Source organism: Bubalus bubalis, chromosome 3, assembly GCF_019923935.1.
Source record: "Bubalus bubalis isolate 160015118507 breed Murrah chromosome 3, NDDB_SH_1, whole genome shotgun sequence".
In the NCBI taxonomy this organism is placed as follows: Eukaryota; Metazoa; Chordata; class Mammalia; order Artiodactyla; family Bovidae; genus Bubalus; species Bubalus bubalis.
The window spans coordinates 79,992,872-80,015,076 of record NC_059159.1 but is presented as its reverse complement, the minus strand read 5'-3'; the positions used below and the strand labels follow the sequence as shown (position 1 = coordinate 80,015,076).

General features: G+C 37.8%; 1 protein-coding gene across 1 annotated transcript in view; it reads right to left on the bottom strand.

Moving 5' to 3' along the window:
• Nucleotides 1–10,966: 10,966 nt before the first annotated feature.
• CAAP1 (caspase activity and apoptosis inhibitor 1) overlaps nucleotides 10,967–22,205 on the bottom strand; it is a 71,745-nt gene continuing 60,506 nt past the window's right edge. The window contains exon 6 of the mRNA XM_006075601.3: nucleotides 10,967–12,371. Coding sequence (XP_006075663.2) covers nucleotides 12,025–12,371 — 347 coding nt within the window. The 3' untranslated portion in view covers nucleotides 10,967–12,024. The remainder of the gene's footprint in view (nucleotides 12,372–22,205) is intronic.

Here is a 22,205-nt window from a genome sequence, read left to right as displayed (position 1 = left end):
TGTCTGAAATGATTATCAGTTAAGGAAGAAAATGTAGAGCAGGGAAATTACAACAGAGCAAAGGAAAGAGTTAACATTAATAGGAAGGTGGCAGAAAAAGGAAGAGAGGACAGAAAGGTATACTAAAATGTTGGTCAGGAGGAGCTGGTAGAAAACAAACCCACAAACCAAGCTAATGTGGGTAGCTGTAGCCCATGGTCTCCTAACCATCTTTTAGATCCATAAATTCTAAACATAAAGTTCCTTCTCTTACCAAAACTATTTCCTGGTGATAGCAAATAAAGACAAATAATTTCAAAGTAATTCACAATAAAATGTGCTTAAGATCGACAACTCACGATATTTACGTACTTTGAGGAAAAGGTACAATTTAAAAGTTTCAGAATTCCAAATCAATGCATCTAATAATATTTCATTTTGGAGATTAAAAAATAAAAACTACCAGTGAATTATTTATCCTTCACTAAAGACTAGCAGGCTTTTTATTTTTAAAAAATCGATTAACTTAATATATAAGTGGAAATATGAAAACAAAGTTCTTACAGTTGTCACATGTTGGTATAAACATGTCCCTTACTGATTTTATTTACTCAACACAGAAAACAACAAGTATTTATATAAGACTGGTTTTTATCAGAGGTTAAAATTCACACCAAGTTCTGACAAAAGAGTCTAAAGATTAGGTAGAAAAAAAGATATGTGAAGGTATATTTAAAAGAGAATAATGAATTATATGAACATAATTTTTTTTAAAAAAAGGAATTCTATTTGTCCTACACAGTTTCATAAATATATGGCATTAATCATCTTTGGTTCTTTCTCATGTAACAACAGCAGCCATTTGATTAGCCAGTAAGCAGCAAAAATCCTTCTGCAGACTTCAGAATGAATAAGAATTCCATTCATGCACTTAAATGTTAATAAAAAAAGAACTATAAAACATGAAACTCGATAAAAAATGCAGTATTTTAAACTTTAAATGTTTGTAAATAAGATAAACATAATAAACATTTTTTCTTTTTATATATTGCATATTTGATGCAGGCATCTATATGAAGAGTTATATAATTGTGAATGAGCCAAAACAATTAGATTTTTTTTTTTGACAGTTAGATTTTAATTTGATATTTTAAGTGTTCTTGATATAGTCTCTTCTTCCATGTTTACTAATAGGAAAATTCCACAAGTAAGCTATTACACAGATATTTAATACCAAAACAGTTGTGTTGTAGCAATCAACCACATCAAGCTATCTTTTAAACTAAAAGAGAGAAAAATTTTATATAGTAATGGTAATGGATACTTTCTGAATCTCTTTTCAGGCAGAGTTATTTTGGTTTTTGTGATGTTATAATAGGTTGGTTGATAAACATATACAATATCACCAATTTTCCGTTAATATAGTGATTTTAAATACCATACTAAAAATATAATCTTATTTAAAAACCTATACCAAATGCGAAGAGTTGACTCATTGGAAAAGACTCTGATGCTGGGAGGGATTGGGGGCAGGAGGAGAAGGGGACGACAGAGGATGAGATGGCTGGATGGCATCACTGACTCGATAGACGTGAGTCTCAGTGAACTCCAGGAGCTGGTGATGGACAGGGAGGCCTGGCATGCTGTGACTCATGGGGTCGTAAAGAGTCGGATACGACTGAGCGACTGAACTGAACTGATACCAAATGTATTTAGAGGGGGGAAAAATCAGTTGCTAAAACTTGTAGGTCTCTTGGACTCTGAGAAAATACGTGCCAGGCAGAGATGCTATACAGAAGGGTAAAATTAATTATTCAAAGAATGAAAAAAATTATCTTTTAGAAGCGACACAGTGACTTCAATTCTCTTCCCCCCAAATTTCACATTAGAATATTGGTTCTCTTAATCTATAATGTCATATCTTTATTTTTATATAAATGATTTTCAATCTTAAGAGGGTAAAAAAATCTTTCAACTGACAATTACTACTCTAAGAATACACCTAGTAAAGCTAATTCCCTTGCTATTAAGGGGCAGTGCAAATACGTTTTACATTCTAGCTAACAACTGCTTCTACCAAACAATATAACAAATAAGCTGTGGTTTTAAAGTAAAAAATAACTTTGTCAAAATTAACAAGATAATTTTAAGAATACTTTTGAAATAAATCAGTAAGATATTTTACATATATATCAGCTCTCCTTGATATATAGTACTTTGTCATTTGTATTTGTGCATAATGAAGACTGCCTACATATCTTAAAACAAAAACACAGGAGTATCCTGGGAAGATAATGGTGACAAAAGTTTTTGCATCTCTACATAAAACCAGGCAGAGCAATGAAAAGGAAAACGAAAACCCATGGACAACATTTAAAACAAGACTAAGTAGAGGTATGACACAGCCTCAAAATGTAAGCAAGTAGAACAAACCACTAACAAGTCTTAAGACCTTCATAATATCAGCACTTCAGAAGGAGAAAATAAAGGGAAGCCAGGAGACACCCCAAATAAGGTGATGTCAAGTGAGACAGCAAATGAAGGTGGGAGGGGTTTTGCCTCTAATAACAGCAGGTGAGTTTGAGGACAATAATCTCAAAGGAGCAGTTAGATCCTAAGCACTCCGGAAAGGAACCAGCCAGGGCTCCCTTCTAGGAGCCTGCGTGTTCAGTCACTTATTCGTATCAGATTCTGTGACCCTATGGACTACAACCCTATGGACTGTAGCCCACCAGGCTCCTCTGTCCATGGGAGTTCCCAGGCACAAATATTGGAGTGGATTACATTTCCTCTTCCAGGGGATCTTTGCCACCCAGGGATCAAACCTGTGTCTCCTGCGTCTCCTGCACTGGCAGGCAGATTTTTTTTTTTTTTTTTAACTGCTGAGCCACCTGGGAAGCCCCCCTTCTAGGAGAAAGGTCCACCCAAAAGAATCACTTGGTTGTAGAATCAAAAGTGATCAGGACAGAGAAAATCAACAGATGGAAAGAGAAGTTCGAGAAAATGTGTAAAAGAGGGGAACAGATCTAGGAACTCTCTGAAAGCAAGGCACCATCATTTTGAACATCATTAGAGAACCAAAAATACACAACAGAATATGAAGATAGAAAAGCTAATCTGAACTAGGTTTCTTGTGAAAGTTCAGAAAAATAAGTCTCACTATGACAAATATATCAAGGTCAAATCTATGCTATAATGTTATAAATAAAACAGAGAGATAAAGAATAAGGAACAGAATAACCCCTCCAGACAATAAAAGTATACCAGAAAGACCCACAGAATGTATCAAAACTATTACCTTGTATTGTAAAATGAGATTATAGTCATTAAGAAAAGTATATTAATACAAGCCATAAAAGAAAATATGAATCAGAATTAGGTATGAGGGGGCAGAATTCAGGGAAGAATTAAAAGGAAAAATATCACTCCAGAAACGAAAATGAAAATAGAATAAATATAGGCATGAATAAACAGATAATGCCTAAGAGAAACAGGTGAAAAGGGAAAATTTTTTAATTCAAAATGAGGATTAAAAAAAAGTTAGGAAGTGACATATATTGAAGATAAACAAAGACAAATGACAAATAACAGGAAATCCAGAAGAAAACCAAAAGCAAGGGCAAGAGAACAAATACTACAATAATTCAAGCAAATATCTGTAAAATTAAAAAGAATGTGAAATTACATGATGAAAGAATACACAGCATACTTGAAACTATCAGCATAATAACTAACACCAACACATACTCTACCAAAAATTACTGGAGTGAAAGGAGGAAGAAAAAACACATTATGATTGATATAAGCCAGCCTCAGGTATCACTTGGAGAAGGCAATGGCACCCCACTCCAGTACTCTTGCCTGGAGAATCCCATGGCCGGAGGAGCCTGGTAGGCTGCAGTCCGTGGGGTCGCTGAGGGTCGGACACGACTGAGCGACTTCACTTTCACTTTTCACTTTCATGCATTGGAGGAGGAAATGGCAACCCACTCCAGTGTCCTTGCCTGGAGAATCCCAGGGACGGGGGAGCCTGGTGGGCTGCCGTCTGTGGGGTCGCACAGAGTCAGACACGACTGAAGCAACTTAGCAGCAGCAGCAGCAGCAGTTATCACTGATTATAAACTGCCCTCACCCTTGTCTACTTTCTTTCACACTTTTCCACTTGTAATCAATTAACCTAAACTCGCACTTAGCAAAAACAAAAAAAGACTTAAGAGTTGAAAAAAGTAAAGACAAATTAAAAATGCAAGTAATATCTGCTTAAAAGGACACTAAACACCACATTTGCAATTGCTCGCTCATGAAAGTCCACCGAAATGACAAGGAAATTTTGAAATCTGAAGCACAAATAAGTGAGTGGAATTGACCTTGTGGATGAAGAAGGTTGCAACCTAAAGGCCTGTAGAAAACGAAGAAGCAACTTCATTCTAAGCAGAAACCCAAGTAATGCTTGGTAATGAAGATCCCAGTTTCCTCTGAAGACAGTGCAGAGGGGAAAACATGAGAGTTGGTCTCACAAATAGGCAACCATTCATTGACCAATGCCACAGAAGACTGGCAAAGCGCATGAGACTCCACACTCACGCATACCAAGCAGAGCGAAGGGCAGGGTGAACCTATGGAAACAGGAGGATTCATGGAAAAGCCAAATCCCACCAATTAACGAGCCTCCTCGGTAAACAGGGCTTCCAATCAGTTTTTTAGTGTCTAACTTATGAAAGCAGTTAAACATCAGCACAAGTTTAAGAAAATTTGAAAAACCATCAGATAGCAAAACAAACAAGAAAAATGTTTAAATTGAAGGAACTAGAAGGCAAAAAGCAGAAGAAAACTTGAAAACAACAATTAAAATTAACATCCTCAGAGAGGTAAAATGTTACATCCATGAAGCCATAAAGCACAAAGCCAAGACAAGGGCCAAGCAAGACTAGACAGATTTAGCCGTTAAAGAAAAACAGTAAAGTCTCTTTAGACTCAGGCAGCTTATTACTTACACAGTGAAAAACAGTAGACAAAGGTGCCAAGCCGCCATGGCCCTTGGGTAGACTAAAAATGTTAGTCGCTCAGTCGTGTCCGACTCTTTGTGACCCCGTGGACTGTACCCTACCAGGCTCCTCTGTCCATGGAATTCTCCAGGCCAGAATACTGGAGTGGGTTGCCATTCCCTTCTCCAGGTAGGCTAACACCAAAGTAAAAGAAACAAAACGGGCAGGACACTCTGCAGCTGAGGCCCTAACGTCAGGCTGTCCCTACGCAAGTTTATAGCCTACAGCTGTACCCTAAGTGGGGCAGGATAGCCTCAGGTCTCTAAGAAACCAGGGAGGCAGATGGGAAAACTGCCTCAAGACATGTCCACAAAATAGAGGGCTTCCCTCAAGAAAAGGCAGATAAGGAAATGTTCTTGTGATGGCTCCCCACAAGACAGTCCGACCACACTCCAGGAGGATCACAGACCACTGCACCAAGACTTAGGCCAGGAGGTTCAAGCCCGGACTGCACAGCCCACCAGGATACAGGCAAGTTCACCGGGACACCAGGGGGAACCATGGCTCCACAGACACAACATACCACTACTTTTAAAAGGGAATATTCAGAGAATCAAAAAAAAAAAAAAAAATCTTTCGGATGTTAAAAATGATAGGAGAAAAAATTTAATCAATGGAAGAACTGGAAAAGAATATTGACAAAATATATGAAAAAGCAGAAGATGGAAAAGAGACAGTGAGAAGTAAGAATTTAAAAATTAGGCCACATCTTTGGAGAAGGCAATGGCACCCCACTCCAGTACTCTTGCCTGGAAAATCCCATGGACAGAGGAGCCTGGTAGGCTGCAGTCCATGGGGTTGCAAAGAGTCAGACACGACTGAGTGACTTCACTTTCACTTTTCACTTTCATGCATTGGAGAAGGAAATGGCAACCCGCTCCAGTGTTCTTGCCTGGAGAATCCCAGGGACGGCGGAGCCTGGTGGGCTGCCGTCTATGGGGTCGCACAGAGTCGGACACGACTGAAGCGACTTAGCAGCAGCAGCAGCAGCCACATCTTGGGAGCTTCCTCAGTGGCTCAGCAGTAAAGAATCTGCCAGCAATACAGAAGACTTGCAGGAGACATGGGTTCCATCCCTGGGCTAAGAAGATCCCCTAGAGGAGGAAATGGCAACTCACTCCAGTGTTCTTGTCGGGAAAATCCCATGGACAGAGGAGCCTGGCAGGCTAAGGCTCACGGGGTTACAAAGAGCTGGACATGACTGAAACGACTGAGCACATATGCCCGTCTTAACAAAAAGAGTTCTAGAAATAGAGATTAGAAAAAGTTAGAGGGAAGGAGCTTATCCAAGAAGTAGTATTAAAAAACTTCCCAGAACTGAATGATACGAATTTCCCCTTTAAAGAGTCCATTAATGATCAACTTGAGAATGAAAAAAATCCATCCTATAATACATTATCAAGAAATTTCAGAATATTGGGAATAAAGAAAAGACCCTAAGAGCTTTCAAATCAAGCAGGACACACATTAAGTATCAAGACTCAAAATTACAAATGACTTCTCAATAGCTCAGATGGTAAAGAATCTGCCTGTGATGCAGGAGACCTGGGTTCAATCCCTGGGTAAGGAAGATTCCCTGGAGAAGGCTAACCACTCCAGTATTCCTGCCTGGGAAATCCCATGGACAGAGGAACCTGGTGGGCTACAGTCCATGGGGTTGCAGAGTCAGACATGACTGACACTTCACTTTCTCAGTAGTTTCAGTGGAAGCTGCTGCTGCTGCTAGGTCGCTTCAATCGTGTCCGACTCTGTGCGACCCCATTGACGGCAGCCCACCAGACTCCCCCATCCCTGGGATTCTCCAGGCACGAACACTGGAGTGGGTGGCCATTGCCTTTCAGTGGAAGCTAAAAGAGGGCTTCCCTGGTGGCTCAGCAGTAAAGAATCTGCCTGCAATGTAAGAGATGCGGGTTCTATCCCTGGGTCAGAAAGATCCCTTGGAGAAGAAAATGACAACCCACTCCAGTATTTTCGCCTGGAAAATTCTGTGGACTGAGGAGCCTGGCAGGCTACAGTCCATGGGTTGAAGTTAAAAGGCACCAGGCAATGCTGTAAAACTGAAAGGGACAATGATTGCCAGCCTAATGCCAATGCTCACATAATGTTTCATTTGAGGATATGGATAGAACTGAGACATGCTGAGTCACACCAAGGAATCAAAACCATTGATCATTTAAGCAGTTTTTCACAGGAAGCAGTTGGAAGAGGTACATCACCAAAATGAGGGAATAAACTAAAGAAGAAAAACAGGATTCAGGAAATGGGGTATCAGCATGAGAGAGGTGAAGACCAACCGATCCAGAGTAGTGTAGGACAGGGAGTCCCAGGAGTAATGTCTTTAAAGAAAAAAAAAAGATTATATGATATGTTTGAACCTACCAACAAAGTTTAGCTCCTGGAGGGTAGTCAGGGTATAATTTAAAAGCTACTATAGAGAACACTGAGCAAATGAAAGAATAAGGTCATTACAAAAGAATTCCCAAAAGCCAAAAACAAAAATTGGAACAAAAAAGGAAATCTAATGACAGGTACTACACAACCCAGCTGTGAATAATATTTACAGAGTCTAAATAGTATAAATACTGAATGCTCATTTAACCAAAACCATCATGTATTGGGTTGTCCAAAATGTCCGTTGGGGATTTTCCATGTTACAGAAAAAACTCAGAAGCAGTTTTTGGCTAACCCAATAACTGCACCGTACTGTGAGGATGAGAGAGGAAGCTACATTTTTAGGGAAGAGAGAGAAGGAATATAGCTTAATTTTCATATTCCAAAATAGATCAATAAATAAAACCTAAGATGGAAATATTAAGGAATGGCAAAAAATCATTTTACTTAGAAATACAAAGATAATCTGTAAGAAGGCTAGAAGATTTGAAAGTGGTTACCTCTCAGTAGCAAGAGTTGGGACAAAAAGAATAGGGGAGTACTGTTTTTTGTTATAAGCCTTGGGAAAAAATTGTTTTGATTTAAAACTATCTACATATTATTTTGAAATACAATAAAGCAGTGAGTTAAAGATAGCAACCTAAGTTTATAAGCCAAAGTGAAAAATTCTAGACAGTATACTTACCAAGTGACCCTGACAATAAAGCCTAGGTAAAAGGAAAAAAAAACCTTGATTATTGTTCATATCTAGCAACTATATGGGACAGTTTAGACTGTTTCATTTTGGAAAGGGGAAAGAAAAGGGGAAAGGAAGCCCTAAGAAATACTTGAACTCAAAATACTTGGTGCTGTGATGTGCTAAGTCGCTTCAGTCATGTCTAACTCTTTGCGACCCTATGGACCATAGCCTGCCAGGCTTCTCTGTCCACAGAATTCTCCAGACAAGAACACTGGAGTGGATTGCTGTGCCCTCCTCCAGGGGATCTTCCTGATTCAGGGATTGAACCTATGTGTCCAAAGTCTCCTGCACTGGCAGGCAAGCTCTTTACCACTAGAGCCACCTGGGAAGCAAAAATACTCGGCAACTTTTACAAATTTTATGGTATTTTCTATTGTAATCAGGATGTTATAGCAAAAAGGAAAGTGAAATTGCTGTCATGTCCGACTCTTTGTGAGCAGCCTAACCAGGCTCCTCCGTCCATGGGATTTTCCAGGCAAGGGTACTGTAGTGGGTTGCCATTTCCTTCTCCAGGGGAATCTTCCCGACCCAGGGATCAAACCTGGGTCTCCCACATTGCAGGCAGACGCTTTATCATCTAAGCCACCTGGAAAGCCCCGTTATAGCAGAAAGGAATCTTCAATATGAGTGAATGGTTCATCTCTCCTGTTAATAGGTACTTATACCAAGTTACACCGCTAGTTGGGGTAGAATCAGAACCCTCTGTTTTTAACTCTCATACCCTTTTCATTTTATCACAAATAAATGACAAAATAATGACTAAATGTAATTTTTAAATAATTAAATATCAAGGAAACCGAGTCTGTCAGCACTTTTTTTGATTTAAAAAGGGAGTCTACTTGAAGATAAAAATATATAAAAATATCTATTAGTTTTAAGGTAAAGCATGTTGGTCTTTTAAACAATTAAACAGATACAACAAAAGGAAAGTATCTATAACCAAACTCTTTTCCTACTTGTTATGACATAAAACTGATAGTTTTTAAAACCTTCAAGCTGCCATCTATATTTTGCCTAAATTGTGGGTTAACTCCTGTTTTATCTATCTTGAAATGGCATTGAAAAATGTGTTTTATTGCAATTTGTATTACTGTCCAAATGATTCTTTTACTCAGATAGTTAATCATGCACTAGGATCTAATGATTTGCTGAAAGTAGGTTTTGGCAACAAGATTTATAAGGAAAAGATATACTTCCCGATAGTTTTAAGGAATTGATGGTGTTCAACAAAAGGATTTGGGAGGCTTAGGTGATTTTTCATAATTAGTAAATTACACTGGTCATCCAGTGATAGGTTATCAGGATATATCTTGAGCATGAGGATTAGTAGGAACATCAAAAAGTGGGCCAAGTCTTACTCAAAGGACCCATTATACCAGATACCATCAATCATTCAAGGTTTAGGTAAAGTTCCTAGTCAAATATCAGTATTACCTGACTTTGGATGAAAAATTAGACTGCCATTTTTTTTCCCTCTTAGTCACTAATTAAACATGAACTAAATTTTTTTTTACATTGGCAAAATGGAAGATTAGGCATAAAATGAAACAGCACTCATATGTTTATTAATCAGTCTATTCCATGCTAAAATCTACACCATAACAGTTTAAGACTCTGAACAAGACTAAACACCTTAGAGGTAGTCAAAAAATACCTGTGAGCTGATGATTAAATGACAGCAGCAGATCGATATATGGTATTTTCTCATTACTTAGGCATTTCTAAAATAACCTTATTCCTATTCTCTAAAGCCACTCATTTGCAAAAACCTCTCATGTCTTTTAACATCACAAAAAAAAAAAAAAAGTTGCTTTTCCAAAGTAGTAATCTAAGTAGCCTAATTTGTTCAACTCATTCTTCCTCACATACACCCCCTCTAGTCAAATGTACTCTAAAGCATTCTGCACAGTGAATACAGCAGGCACACAACTCTTAGTGAAGGTGGTGACTTTAATCAGCTACAAAGCACTCAGACCTCTTTCTCCTCCTCTATGTTCCATCACACAAATGTCATCTACTGCATCTCATAATTAGTAAGTAGCAATAAAGTTTATTCTGCACTACTTTGTTATCATTTTAACTTTTAGTGTAAGTGGAAATAGAAACTGATTTTTTTCATCTTGAAGCAGTAACTACGAGAACTATTTAAATCATACCCATGTTTATCAGCCTAAGAGAAGCATTTCAAATGATACAGGCCTCTGTGCTTCATCACAAAGATTCAGCAAGAAAAAAGAAATGACGGGATTATTTAAAGGCATGTTCAGGAACAACAAAAATGAATTTGTAACTGCTACTCCAGTGTTTCATAGATATTATTTCCATAAGTGAAAAAGAAAGTGAAAGTCACTCAGTCGTGTCTGACTGTGACCCCATGGACTATACAATCCATGGAATCCTCTGGGCCAGAATACTGGAATGGGTAGCCTTTCCCTTCTCCAGTGGATCTTCCCAACCCATGGATCAAACCCAGGTTTTTCACATTGCAGGCAGATTCTTTATCAGCTGAATCACAAGGGAAGTCCAAGAATACTGGAGTGGGTAGCCTATCCCTTCTCCAGCGGATCTTCCTGACCCAGGAATCAAACTCGGGTCTCCAGCGTTGTAGGCAGATTACCAACTGAGCTATCAGGGAAGCCCAAGTACTATTTCCATAAGAGATCCTCTAAAATTTATATATAATTAAGCCAGCTAAAAAGACACAATCCCTCTAAGTTCTTTTGTGTATAAGGAAAATCCTCCCACAACACTAACAGAACATGCCTTACCAATATACTATATTTGTTAGCAAATATAAAACAACAGTTTCAGATTTATATTAAAAAAAAAAAATTTATTTTAAGTTAAGAGTCTCTACCTAAATTTATTCTGGTATCAAACAACTACAATTAGTGATGGGACAAAAAGCATTCATAATTGTGGCAGCATGTTAATCTATTTACAAAAACTATACAAAATTAATTATTACATCCACTTATCAAAACTTCCTGAAATTAAATTCATTTTTGGAAATCTATCAAAAGTCCTCAGATCTAGAATGATAGTCTTAACGATTTTTAATTCATGGAATTATAGCACATAAGATTTTCAAGCAAAAACATCAGATGAAAGCCTGTACAATAAAATAGTCTCCTCTCCTAACTGCCTGGAATGTAAATGAAAATGTGTGCCCTTTTTATCGAAGGAAAAAAACTGAACTAAGAGTTCGACAGTATCAAATACCTGTTAGAATGGTTTGCTGGAATTAAAGTTGGACAATTAATTCGACGCTGTTAAAAAATGCTTTAAGTCCTTATTTTTCCTTTTTTATAAAAAAGCTTTGCTCAGCCACTTTGGATCTCCACCTTGTAACAAAAATGTTGTTCAGTTTTTACTAAGTCCATACCCATAAAAGGCATCTTCAAAATGGCACATATTTTAAAAGTGCATATAAACATAATTCAACTTAAATTGTTAATATACCTAGGAGCAATAATTTAATATTCTATTGCAAAATATAGATAGCCTGAAGGCAACATGATTGGTCAATATTTCATAAACTTTTGGTTTGATGCCAAAATATTTCAAAATAAAGGAAAAAAATACCATGACTCTTTTTAGCTAATGGCTTTTCAGATATTAATTTGCAGATATACTAAATACTCATCTAACAAAGTATCTAGAGTACCCAATGATATGTGTCATGAATTCAAAAAACAACTACATAATACAAAAGTAACAACAATAACATGTATTTTAGACCTAAGATGAGTTTATCTAGTAAGAGTTATATGAGAAATATCAGGTAAGACCCCCAGATAAACTTTAGATACAAAATGATATAGCGTGGCACTGTTCAAACACATCCAATATTCAGACACATTAAATAAACTAGGCTGGCTTTTTTATATCACCAGCTTTCATCAGGGCTTTAATAGCTCTGGCCCTCATTTCAAGTTCGAGCAGCTCCAGCTGCTGTGCGGAAGGCTGAACATCTTCTGGCGGAGGAACAGTCAGGGTGGCGGCTTTGGGCTCCTTTGGACTGGACTCTGCAAGCCCCAGAATCTCGTTCACGCTTTTCTCAATGTCTTTCTCCAGGTCATCTATCTGACCAGCTTCACTCTGGACTGTATTTTCTGGGACCTCAGGAGCAGCTGCTTCTTCATTACAGGGGCCTTCTATGTCGCTGTCATAAGCGTCTGCATTTATACTGAGTACATCGCTATCTTCCCCTTTGCCTGTAACACACACACAGAAAGGGACAGAATCATGTGACCTAAAGGCTCTGAGCAAAATTTCCCTTCTATTTATCATGTAAGGGCTGCTTTGACCTCCCCCACCTCCCACACTGGAGTCCCAAATTCCATAAGCCTCATCCCAAACCCTTTTCCCCTGACTCCTCAACCTTTTTTTTTTACCTGAAGAATCTTAATTTTCTGACCAGGGATCAAATTCAGGCCCTGGCAGTGAAAGCACTGAGTCCTAACCTCTGGACTGCCAGGGAATTCCCCCATCAACTTTGAAAACATCTAATTTAATGTAAATCTTAATTATTTTTCATCCCAATTTACTAGAACATGGAAGCACTGGGAAATGTATACCATCATATGGATGTCCCTGACCAACTTTCCAAATTAAAATGTACCACTTTAGACCACAGTGAAGCCTTGACATTACAAAATGTTGACACCCTTTGGACAGAATACTGCTAATTACTGAAGTAAAATTCCACTCAAAAAGAAGTTTAAAGTACTCTGCCTTATAAACTATAAAAACAGAAAAATATCACCAGTAAGCTGGACACCATGTGCACTGCAGTTATTCCAAAGCTTTTCATATGCTTTTCATATGCTTTTTCAAACACTTTGTTCTAAATCAATAAATTAAAGGAGAATGCCTGAGGCTACTTTCTAAGATAAAATAACTTTCATCAATAGGATTTTAATTAATGAAGTTAGTAAGCCACAATTTTTTAAAAATGCATTTGTTATAAGGCTTCAGTAACTGATGCTAAGAACGTGCACATAAACACGGATTGTAGCTCTAACCACTATGGTCTTGGACCATTACTAAAGTCCACAAGTTAGTTACAACTTTGAGTGCTCCTCTATACCTCCAATTTATTTATTTTAAATTCCTGATATGTCTTTTAAAAAGAAAGTAATGATCCCCCAATTGTTAGCTTTGTTAATTTTCCTGTGGTAGGGAAAACATTTATAAAACATAGACTGACAGATGGAAAGTTCTGATAATATAAAGTATAAAAATTCTACTCCATGGATTTTAAAGTAAATGATTTACTGACCTTAACTGATTCTCCTATATCCTAATTATTCAAAAACTACTCCCATTCCAAAATTAAAGTAGAAAATGAGCTAACAAATTATGTGTCCACAAATAGAACTTGTAAAAAATTAGTTCCAATTTTTATCATTTAATGCAAAAGAATATTTTATATATCTCTCCAGAGCAAAAAATATTTCCAAATAGCTACAGAAAAAAATGAATATAGCCTTTTGTATAAATAAATAATGCTTTACATCTAAGTATTCTAACATGAGACAGAACAAATTTAAGAAAAAAAGTGCTGCTAAGTTGTTTATAGTCTCAAAGTTAATTTTCATGCCTAACAGGCTTTACTCTAGAATTCTAAATCTGTAGTCACTGATTCTGAGTGAAAATATGCAGCCTGTTTAAAAAATTTTTAAATATAAGCTTTTAGAAAAATGTGATTGTTTTTTCAGGCTAGAAGTTGCTGCCTGATAATGAATGAAGAGCAGAATGTAATGGATGACTGGGGAGAAAGGGAGAGTCTCAAAGTTGGAATACCTGAATTCTAACCCTTACTCTGCTTTTAATCATATAATTTGGGGAAAATCCCTTACCTTCTCAGAGGTTCTCTCCTGTAAAAATTAAGGTAGATTGTCTTAGGATGTCCCAAAAGCCTAATTTTACATAGTAAGCTGTATATACAAAAATATATAAAATGGCAATATTTTAAACTGTTTTCCTTTTTTCTCCCCATAAGATTCAGGTATCACTTATATTTCATTTAATATATCTGTCAGCTGGATAATAATCCAAAAGAATTTCCTACTAGCCAATGAAAGTAGCCAATGAAAAATAAGTAACAAGTCAGTAAATACTGCTCTACTAAAATTTTTTGACCAAAAACTCTTTATTGGCAACAGTTTTCTAGTGAAAAGAAGTACATTTACAAAGTTCAGGCATTATAATTGAAGTTCACATATTACCTTAGGGATCAATGTATAACTAATCAACAACTATGGAATCTCTTATACATTAAGTCACAAATGTTGAAGCAGCTGCATTTTTACGAAATTAGTTTGCTTTGAATCTAAATAAATGAATGAGTGAAACAGATATTTTCATTAAATAAGTGGAGAATCTATTTTAGTAGATCCTGTAGTTTACATGGCAAATCATCAGCCTATATTTGCTCTCAAAAAAGACTACAGGGATATATGTGAGTATGTAAAAGTATTTGTAAGTGATGGTATATTATGTTCATCCTTTTTTTTTCCCCCTCTTTCAAACACTTCTGAAATGGCTAAGATCTACTGAGCTATATACTGTCACTTAATTCAGATCACTCTTTAAGCCTATTTATATAAGCTACTCAAAAAGCAGCCACAGCTGAAGAGCTCCTCTGCCATAAACTTAAGATCCCCAGAAGGAGGAAATGGCAACCCACTCCAGTCTTCTCTCCTGGGAAATCCCATGGACAGAGGAGCCTTAGTGGGCAATATAGTCCATGGGGCCGCAAAAGAGACACGACTTAATGGACTAAACAACAAGTTCATAAAGTTATCAGCACTAGAGATTCAGGATCAAAATGTTTATACACAAGCTCCCAATGTTTCAAAGGAGAAAAATCTTGATGAAAAACTTTTTTCATTTATATTTTCTATGGGTTTGTTTCAAATGTTTTTAGAGAGCAGAGGTGGAACTTGCTTTACTTTTTTTTTTTTTAATCAGAAACAGTAGTATACATAGTACTCGAAGAAGAAACAGTCCTCTATGAATTTGCTGTTCTCTGTTTACATTTAAAATTATCGAAATCCAAGTGACTGAGTTCTCTGTAGCACAGTATAAGTAAAAGCATCCCTGAGTCCCATCTGCCCATTATACCCGCACTGTAGAGGCCAAAGCTTTGTAGAATCTGTACTTGAAATAATTCAGCAGAAGTACTTCACTTCACAAATGTGAAAACAAGATAAGTGACTTGTACAATGTAACCTGACAAACTATTTAAAGGTCTAAGATCATACTTTTTTGTTGTTTCACTAGTTCTTAATTTTCTTCATTCTACTGACTTATTTTTAAGATATAGTTTGCAAACATAAGAATACATTTTCAAAGATAATTTACTCTCATCCTCAGTATCAGAAAATTGTAGGGTCTTTTGTTACCAATTATGACCCTCCAATCAGAAGGGGTAAAACTTGTACACTCTTTCTAAAACAGTAACCTTAACCTGCTGCTGCTGCTGCTACTAAGTTGCTTCAGTCGTGTCCAACTCTGAGCGATCCCATAGACAGCCGCCCACCAGGCTCCACCGTCCCTGGGATTCTCCAGGCAAGAACACTGGACTGGGTTGCCATTTCCTTCTCCAATGCATGAAAGTGAAAAGTGAAAGTGAAGTCGCTCAGTCGTGTCCAACTCTTTGCGACCCCATGGACTGCAGCCCACCAGGCTCCTCCATCCATGGGATTTTCCAGGCGAGAGTACTGGAGTGGGGTGCCATTGCCTTCTCCGAACCTTAACCTAATATGCCTTATTCTAAGTCCTCAAAATATCAGTGCAGTCATGGTTCTGTCCTTCTGCACCCCACTCTGCATATGTGAAAGTAAGTGTGTGAGTGTGCATGCGCACACATGCACATCTGTGCACAACTGTGTTCCGGGGAGTGAGTAAATTTTAAGAGAATTCTACAAAGGAGCATTTTCAAGCTTTTACACAGGCTTAGGCGTCTGAGAGTAACAAAACAATCTCAGGGAAATTATTTGTACTCCTCTAAGAGAAATAAAAATAGTTTCAATGTATTCATGATGCTAAAGTAAGATCACTGAAATCCACCAAGAAAAATAAAAGACATAGGGGTTTGAGGTAAAATAATACAAATATAATTTAAGATATTAAGAATTCATACTATTAACTGTTAAAAACATTACTAAAAAAATGGCTGGGGGAAGAGAGCAAGCATAAAATTAGACCAATTATTGAAGTCATAAAGCAGCAAAATAACTAACTTAGACATGGTACACATATACAACATAATACTGCTCAGCCATAACAAAGAATGAAACAACATTATTTGCAGCAACATGGATAACACCCAAAAAGATGTCCTTTTCATTACAGGGGATTGGAATGCAAAAGTAGGAACTCAAGAAATACCTGGAGTAACAGGCAAATTTGGCCTTGGAGTACAATATGAAGAAGGGAAAAGGCTAATAAGAGTTTTGCCAAGAGAATGCACTGGTCATAGCAAACACCCTCTTCCAACAACACAACAGAAGACTCTACACATGGACATCACCAGATGGTCAACACCGAAATCAGACTGATTATATTCTTTGCAGCCAAAGAGGGAGAAGTTCTATACAGTCAGCAAAAACAAGACCAGGAGCTGACTATGGCACAGACCATGAACTCCTTATGCCAAATTCAGACTTAAATTGAAAAAAGTAGGGAAAACCATTAGACCATTCAGGTATGACCTAAATCAAATCCCTTACAATTATACAGTGGAAGTGACAAATAGATTCAATGGATTAGATCTGATAGACACAGTGCCTGAAGAACTACGGACGAAGATTCATGACATTGTACAGGAGGCAGGGATCAAGACCATCCCCAAGGAAAAGTAATGCAAAAAGGCAAAATGGCTGTCTGAGGAGGCCTTACAAATAGCTGTGAACAGAAAAGAAGCAAAAGGCAAAGGAAAAAAGAAAAGATATAAGCATGTGAATGCAGAGTTCCAAAGAATAGCAAGGAGAGAAATAGCAAGAAGAAAGCCTTCCTCAGTGATCAGTGCAAAGAAATAGAGGAAAACAACAGAATGGAAAAGTCTAAAGATTTCTTCAACAAAATTAGAGATACCAAGGGAACATTTCATACAAAGATGGGCACAATAAAGGACAGAAATAATATGGACCTAACAGAAGCAGAAGATATTAAGAAGAGGTGGCGAGAATATACAGAAGAACTATACAAAAAAGAATTTCACAACCCAGATAATCACGATGGTGTGATCATCAACCTAGAGCCAGACATCCTGGAATGCAAAGTCAAGTGGGCCTTAGAAAGCATCACTATGAACAAAGCTAGTGGAGGTGATGGAATTCCAGTTGAGCTATTTCAAATCCTAAAAGATGATGCTGTGAAAGTGCTGCAGTCAATATGCCAGCAAATTTGGAAAACGCAGCAGTGGCCACAGGACTGGAAAAGGTCAGTTTTCATTCCAATCCCAAAGAAAGGCAATGCCAAAGAATGCTCAAACTACCGCACAATTGCACTCATCTCACACACTAGTAATGCTCAAAGTTATCCAAGACAGGTTTCAACAGTATGTGAACCATGAACTTCCACATATTCAAGCTGCATTTAGAAAAGGCAGAGGAACCAGAGATCAAATTGCCAACATCTGCTGGATCATTAAAAAAGCAAGAGAGTTTCAGAAAAACATCTACTTCTGCTTTATTGACTACACCAAAGCCTTTGACTGTGTGGACCACAACAAACTCTGGAAAATTCTTCAAGAGATGGGAATATCAGACCACCTAACCTGCCTCTTGAGAAATCTGTATGCAAGTCAGGAAGCAACAGTTAGAAGTGGACATGGAACAATAGACTGGTTCCAAATCGCAAAGGAGGACATCAAGGCTGTATATTGTCACCCTGCTTATTTATATATGCAGAATACATCATGAGAAATGCTGGGCTGGAGGAAGCACAAGCTGGAATCAAGATTGCCAGGAGAAATATCAATAACCTCAGATATGCAGAGGACACCACCCTTATGGCAGAAAGTGAGAAAGCCTCTTGATGAAAGTGAAAGAAGAGAGTGAAAAAGTTGGCTTAAAGCTCAACATTCAGAAAATGAAGATCATGGCATCTGGTCCCATCACTTCATGGCAAATAGATGGGAAAACAGTGGAAACAGTGACAGACTATTTTGGGGGGCTCCAAAATCAGTGCAGATGGTGACTGCAGCCATGAAATTAAAAGATGCTTGCTCCTTGGAAGAAAAGTTATGACCAACCTAGATAGCATATTAAAAAACAGAGACATTACTTTACCAACAAAGGTCCATCTAGTCAAAGTATGGTTTTCCAGTAGTCAAATATGGATGGACTATAAAGAAAGCTGGACTACAGTTGGACTATAAAGAAAGCTGCGTGCCAAAGAATTGATGCTTTTGAACTGTGGTGCTGGAGAAGATTCTTGAGAGTCCCTTGGACTGCAAGGAGATCCAACCAGTCCATCCTAAAGGAAATCAGTCCTGAATATTCATTGATGCTGAAGCTGAAGCTCCAATACTTTGGCCACCTGATGTGAAGAACTGAATCATTTGAAAAGACCCTGATGCTGGCAAAGATTGAAGGCAGAAGGAGAAGGGGATGACAGAGGATGAGATGGTTGGATGGCATCACAGACTAATGGACATGAATTTGAGTAAACTCCAGGAGCTGGCGATGGACAGGGAGGCTTGATGTGCTGCAGTCCATGGTGTCGCAGAGTCAGACATGACTGAGTGAATGAACTGAACTGACTGGATGGACCTTAGAGATTATCATACTAAGTGAAGTAAGTCAGAGAGAGAAAGATAAATATCATATAGTATCACTCATGTGTGGAATCTAATTTTTAAAAACAGATACAAATGAACTGACTTACAAAACAGAAAAAGACTTACATACATCAAAACAAGCAGATGGTTACCAAAGGGAAAACTTGGAGGGGAGAGATACATGAGGAGCTTGGAATGAACACACATACACTACCATATATAAGGCAAATAACCAACAAGGACCTACTGTATAGCAGAGGAAACTCTACTCAACATTCAGGGATAACCTAAATGAAAAAAAATCTAAAAAAGAATGGACATATGTAAATACATATATGCATAACTGAGTCCATCTGCTGTACACCTAACACTAAAACAACTATAAATCCATACACTCCAATACAATTACATTTTTTAAAAATAAAACAAAGTAACTTTAAAATATACACAAAGAGGGACTTCCCTGGTGGTCCAGTGGCTAAAACCCCTCATTCTCAATGCAGGGAACTAGGTTCGATCCCTGGTCAGGGAACTAGATCCTGCATTCTGCAACTAAGACACAGCATGGTCAAATAATAAAAACTGAGATTTGGTGCAGCCAAATAAATAAAAATACTTAAATATATATATATATATATATATATAAAATAAAAATACTTTAAAAATATATAAAAATTAAAATACTTTAAATATATATATATAAACAAACAAGAGACATTACAGAATTAACTACATTAATTCTGCTCCTTTATATAATCTAGTAACATAGGTGGCCCCTAAAATACTAAATAGCATTTAAAGAATTTTAGAGAAAAGCAATATAATTGAAGAAATGAACCAAATAACCTAAGGGAAAGGACAAAAGAGTTTAAGAACTTGGCTAAGCAAAAGTTACAGAAGACAAAGAGTTAAAATATTGATATTTTTCAAGGAAAAAGCAATAAAGAGTTCAAGGACTTATTGAGTATTCATCTCTTATGGTTAATCCCATAGCCAACTACTCACAAATATAAATTCTATTCCATTTTCTTCTGATCTGCGTATGTTCAACTTTTCTTCTGTTTTCCTGCTATCTTCTTTGCTACCAACTTAATTCATACTCTAGTCAAACTCTGTACCAACTCTTTGTGACCCCGTGGACTATACAGTCCATAGAATTCTGTAGGCCAGGAAACTGGAGTGGGTAGCCTTTCCCTTCTCCAGGGGAGCTTCCCAACCCAGGGATCGAAGCCAGGTCTCCCACATTGCAGGCGGATTCTTTACTAATTGAGCTATCAGGGAAGCCTTCAATGGACATGAGTTTAAGCAAACTGTGGGAGATAGTGAAGCACGGGGAAGCCTGGCGTGCTGCAGTCCATAGGGTCACAAAGAATCAGGCAGGACTTTGCAATTAAACAACAACAACACCACAAACATGGGATAAAACCATAAAGGGAAAAATATTTGGCAACTAAATAAAACACCTACCACTCTTTAAATATTTTACTGACAAGGAGAAAAATTACAACTATGAAAAATGCAATCACTTTAAAATTTAAAATTTCAGTATTTTAAAAAGGGAACATACTACATAATAAAAAAAGCTAAAATACAATACTTCTATTTTTATTATCATCTATAACAATTCTCAATGCTTGAGAGCTACAGAGATCCCCTAAGCTAGATAAATGAAAATATTTTATGTTTTAGATTTGCTTTCTGTTATAATAAAAGTTTTAATTACCCAGTGAAAGTAAACAAACATACAAGAGTTTTTAAACATTTTGAGTAATAAAAATTAAAAAGGACTTTTAAATTATGCTGCTGCTAAGTCACTTCAGTCTTGTCCGACTGTTTGCGACCCCATGAATCACAGCACGCCAGGCCTCCCTGTCCATCACCAACTCCCAGAGTTCACACAGACTCACGTTCATCGAGTCAGTGAGCCATCCAGCCGTCTCATCCTCTGTCGTCCCCTTCTCCTCCTGCCCCCAATCCCTCCCAGCATCAGAGTCTTTTCCAATGAGTCAACTCTTCGCATGAGGTGGCCAAAGTACTGGGCTTTCAGCTTTAGCATCATTCCTTCCAAAGAAATCCCAGGGCTGATCTCCTTCAGAATGGACTGTTTGGATCTCCTTGCAGTCCAAGGGACTCTCAAGAGTCTTCTCCAACACCACAGTTCAAAAGCATCAATTCTTCAGCACTCAGCTTTCTTCACAGTCCAACTCTCGCATCCATACATGACCACTGGAAAAACCATAGCCTTGACTAGACAGACCTTTGTTGGCAAAGTAATGTCTCTACTTTTGAATATGCTATCTAGGTTGGTCATAACTTTTCTTCCAAGGAGTAAGCGTCTTTTAATTTCATGGCTGCAGTCACCATCTGCAGTGATTTTGGAGCCCCCAAAAATAAAGTCTGACACTGTTTCCACTATTTCCCCCTCTATTTCCCATGAAGTGATGGGACCGGATGCCATGATCTTCATTTTCTGAATGTTGACCTTTAAGCCAACTTTTTCACTCTCCATTTTCACTTTCATCAAGAGGCTTTTTAGTTCCTCTTCACTTTCTGCCATAAGGATGGTGTCCTCTGCATATCTGAGGTTATTGATATTTCTCCCGGCCATCTTGATTCCCACTTGTCCTTCCAGCCCAGCGTTTCTCATGATGTACTCTGCATAGAAGTTAAATAAGCAGGGTGACAATATACAGCCTTGATGAACTCCTTTTCCTATTTGGAACCAGTCTGTTGTTCCATGTCCACTTCTAACTGTTGCTTCCTGACCTGCATATAGGTTTCTTAAGAGGCAGGTCAGGTGGTCTGGGATTCCCATCTCTCTCAGAATTTTCCACAGTTTATTGTGATCCACACAGTCAAAGGCTTTGGCATAGTCAATGAAGCAGAAATAGATGTTTTTCTGGAACTCTTGCTTTTTCGATGATCCAGCGGATGTTGGCAATTTGATCTCTGGTTCCTCTGCCTTTTCTAAAACCAGCTTGATCATCTGGAAGTTCATGGTTCACGTATCGCTGAAGCCTGGCTTGCAGAATTTTGAGCATTACTTTACTAGGGTGTGAGATGAGTGCAACTGTGCGGTAGTTTGAGCATTCTTTGGCATTGCCTTTCTTTGGGATTGGAATGAAAACTGACCTTTTCCAGTCCTGTGGCCACTGCTGAGTTTTCCAAATTTGCTGGCATATTGAGTACAGCACTTTCACAGCATCATCTTTCAGGATTTGAAATAGCTCAACTTGAATTCCATCACCTCCACTAG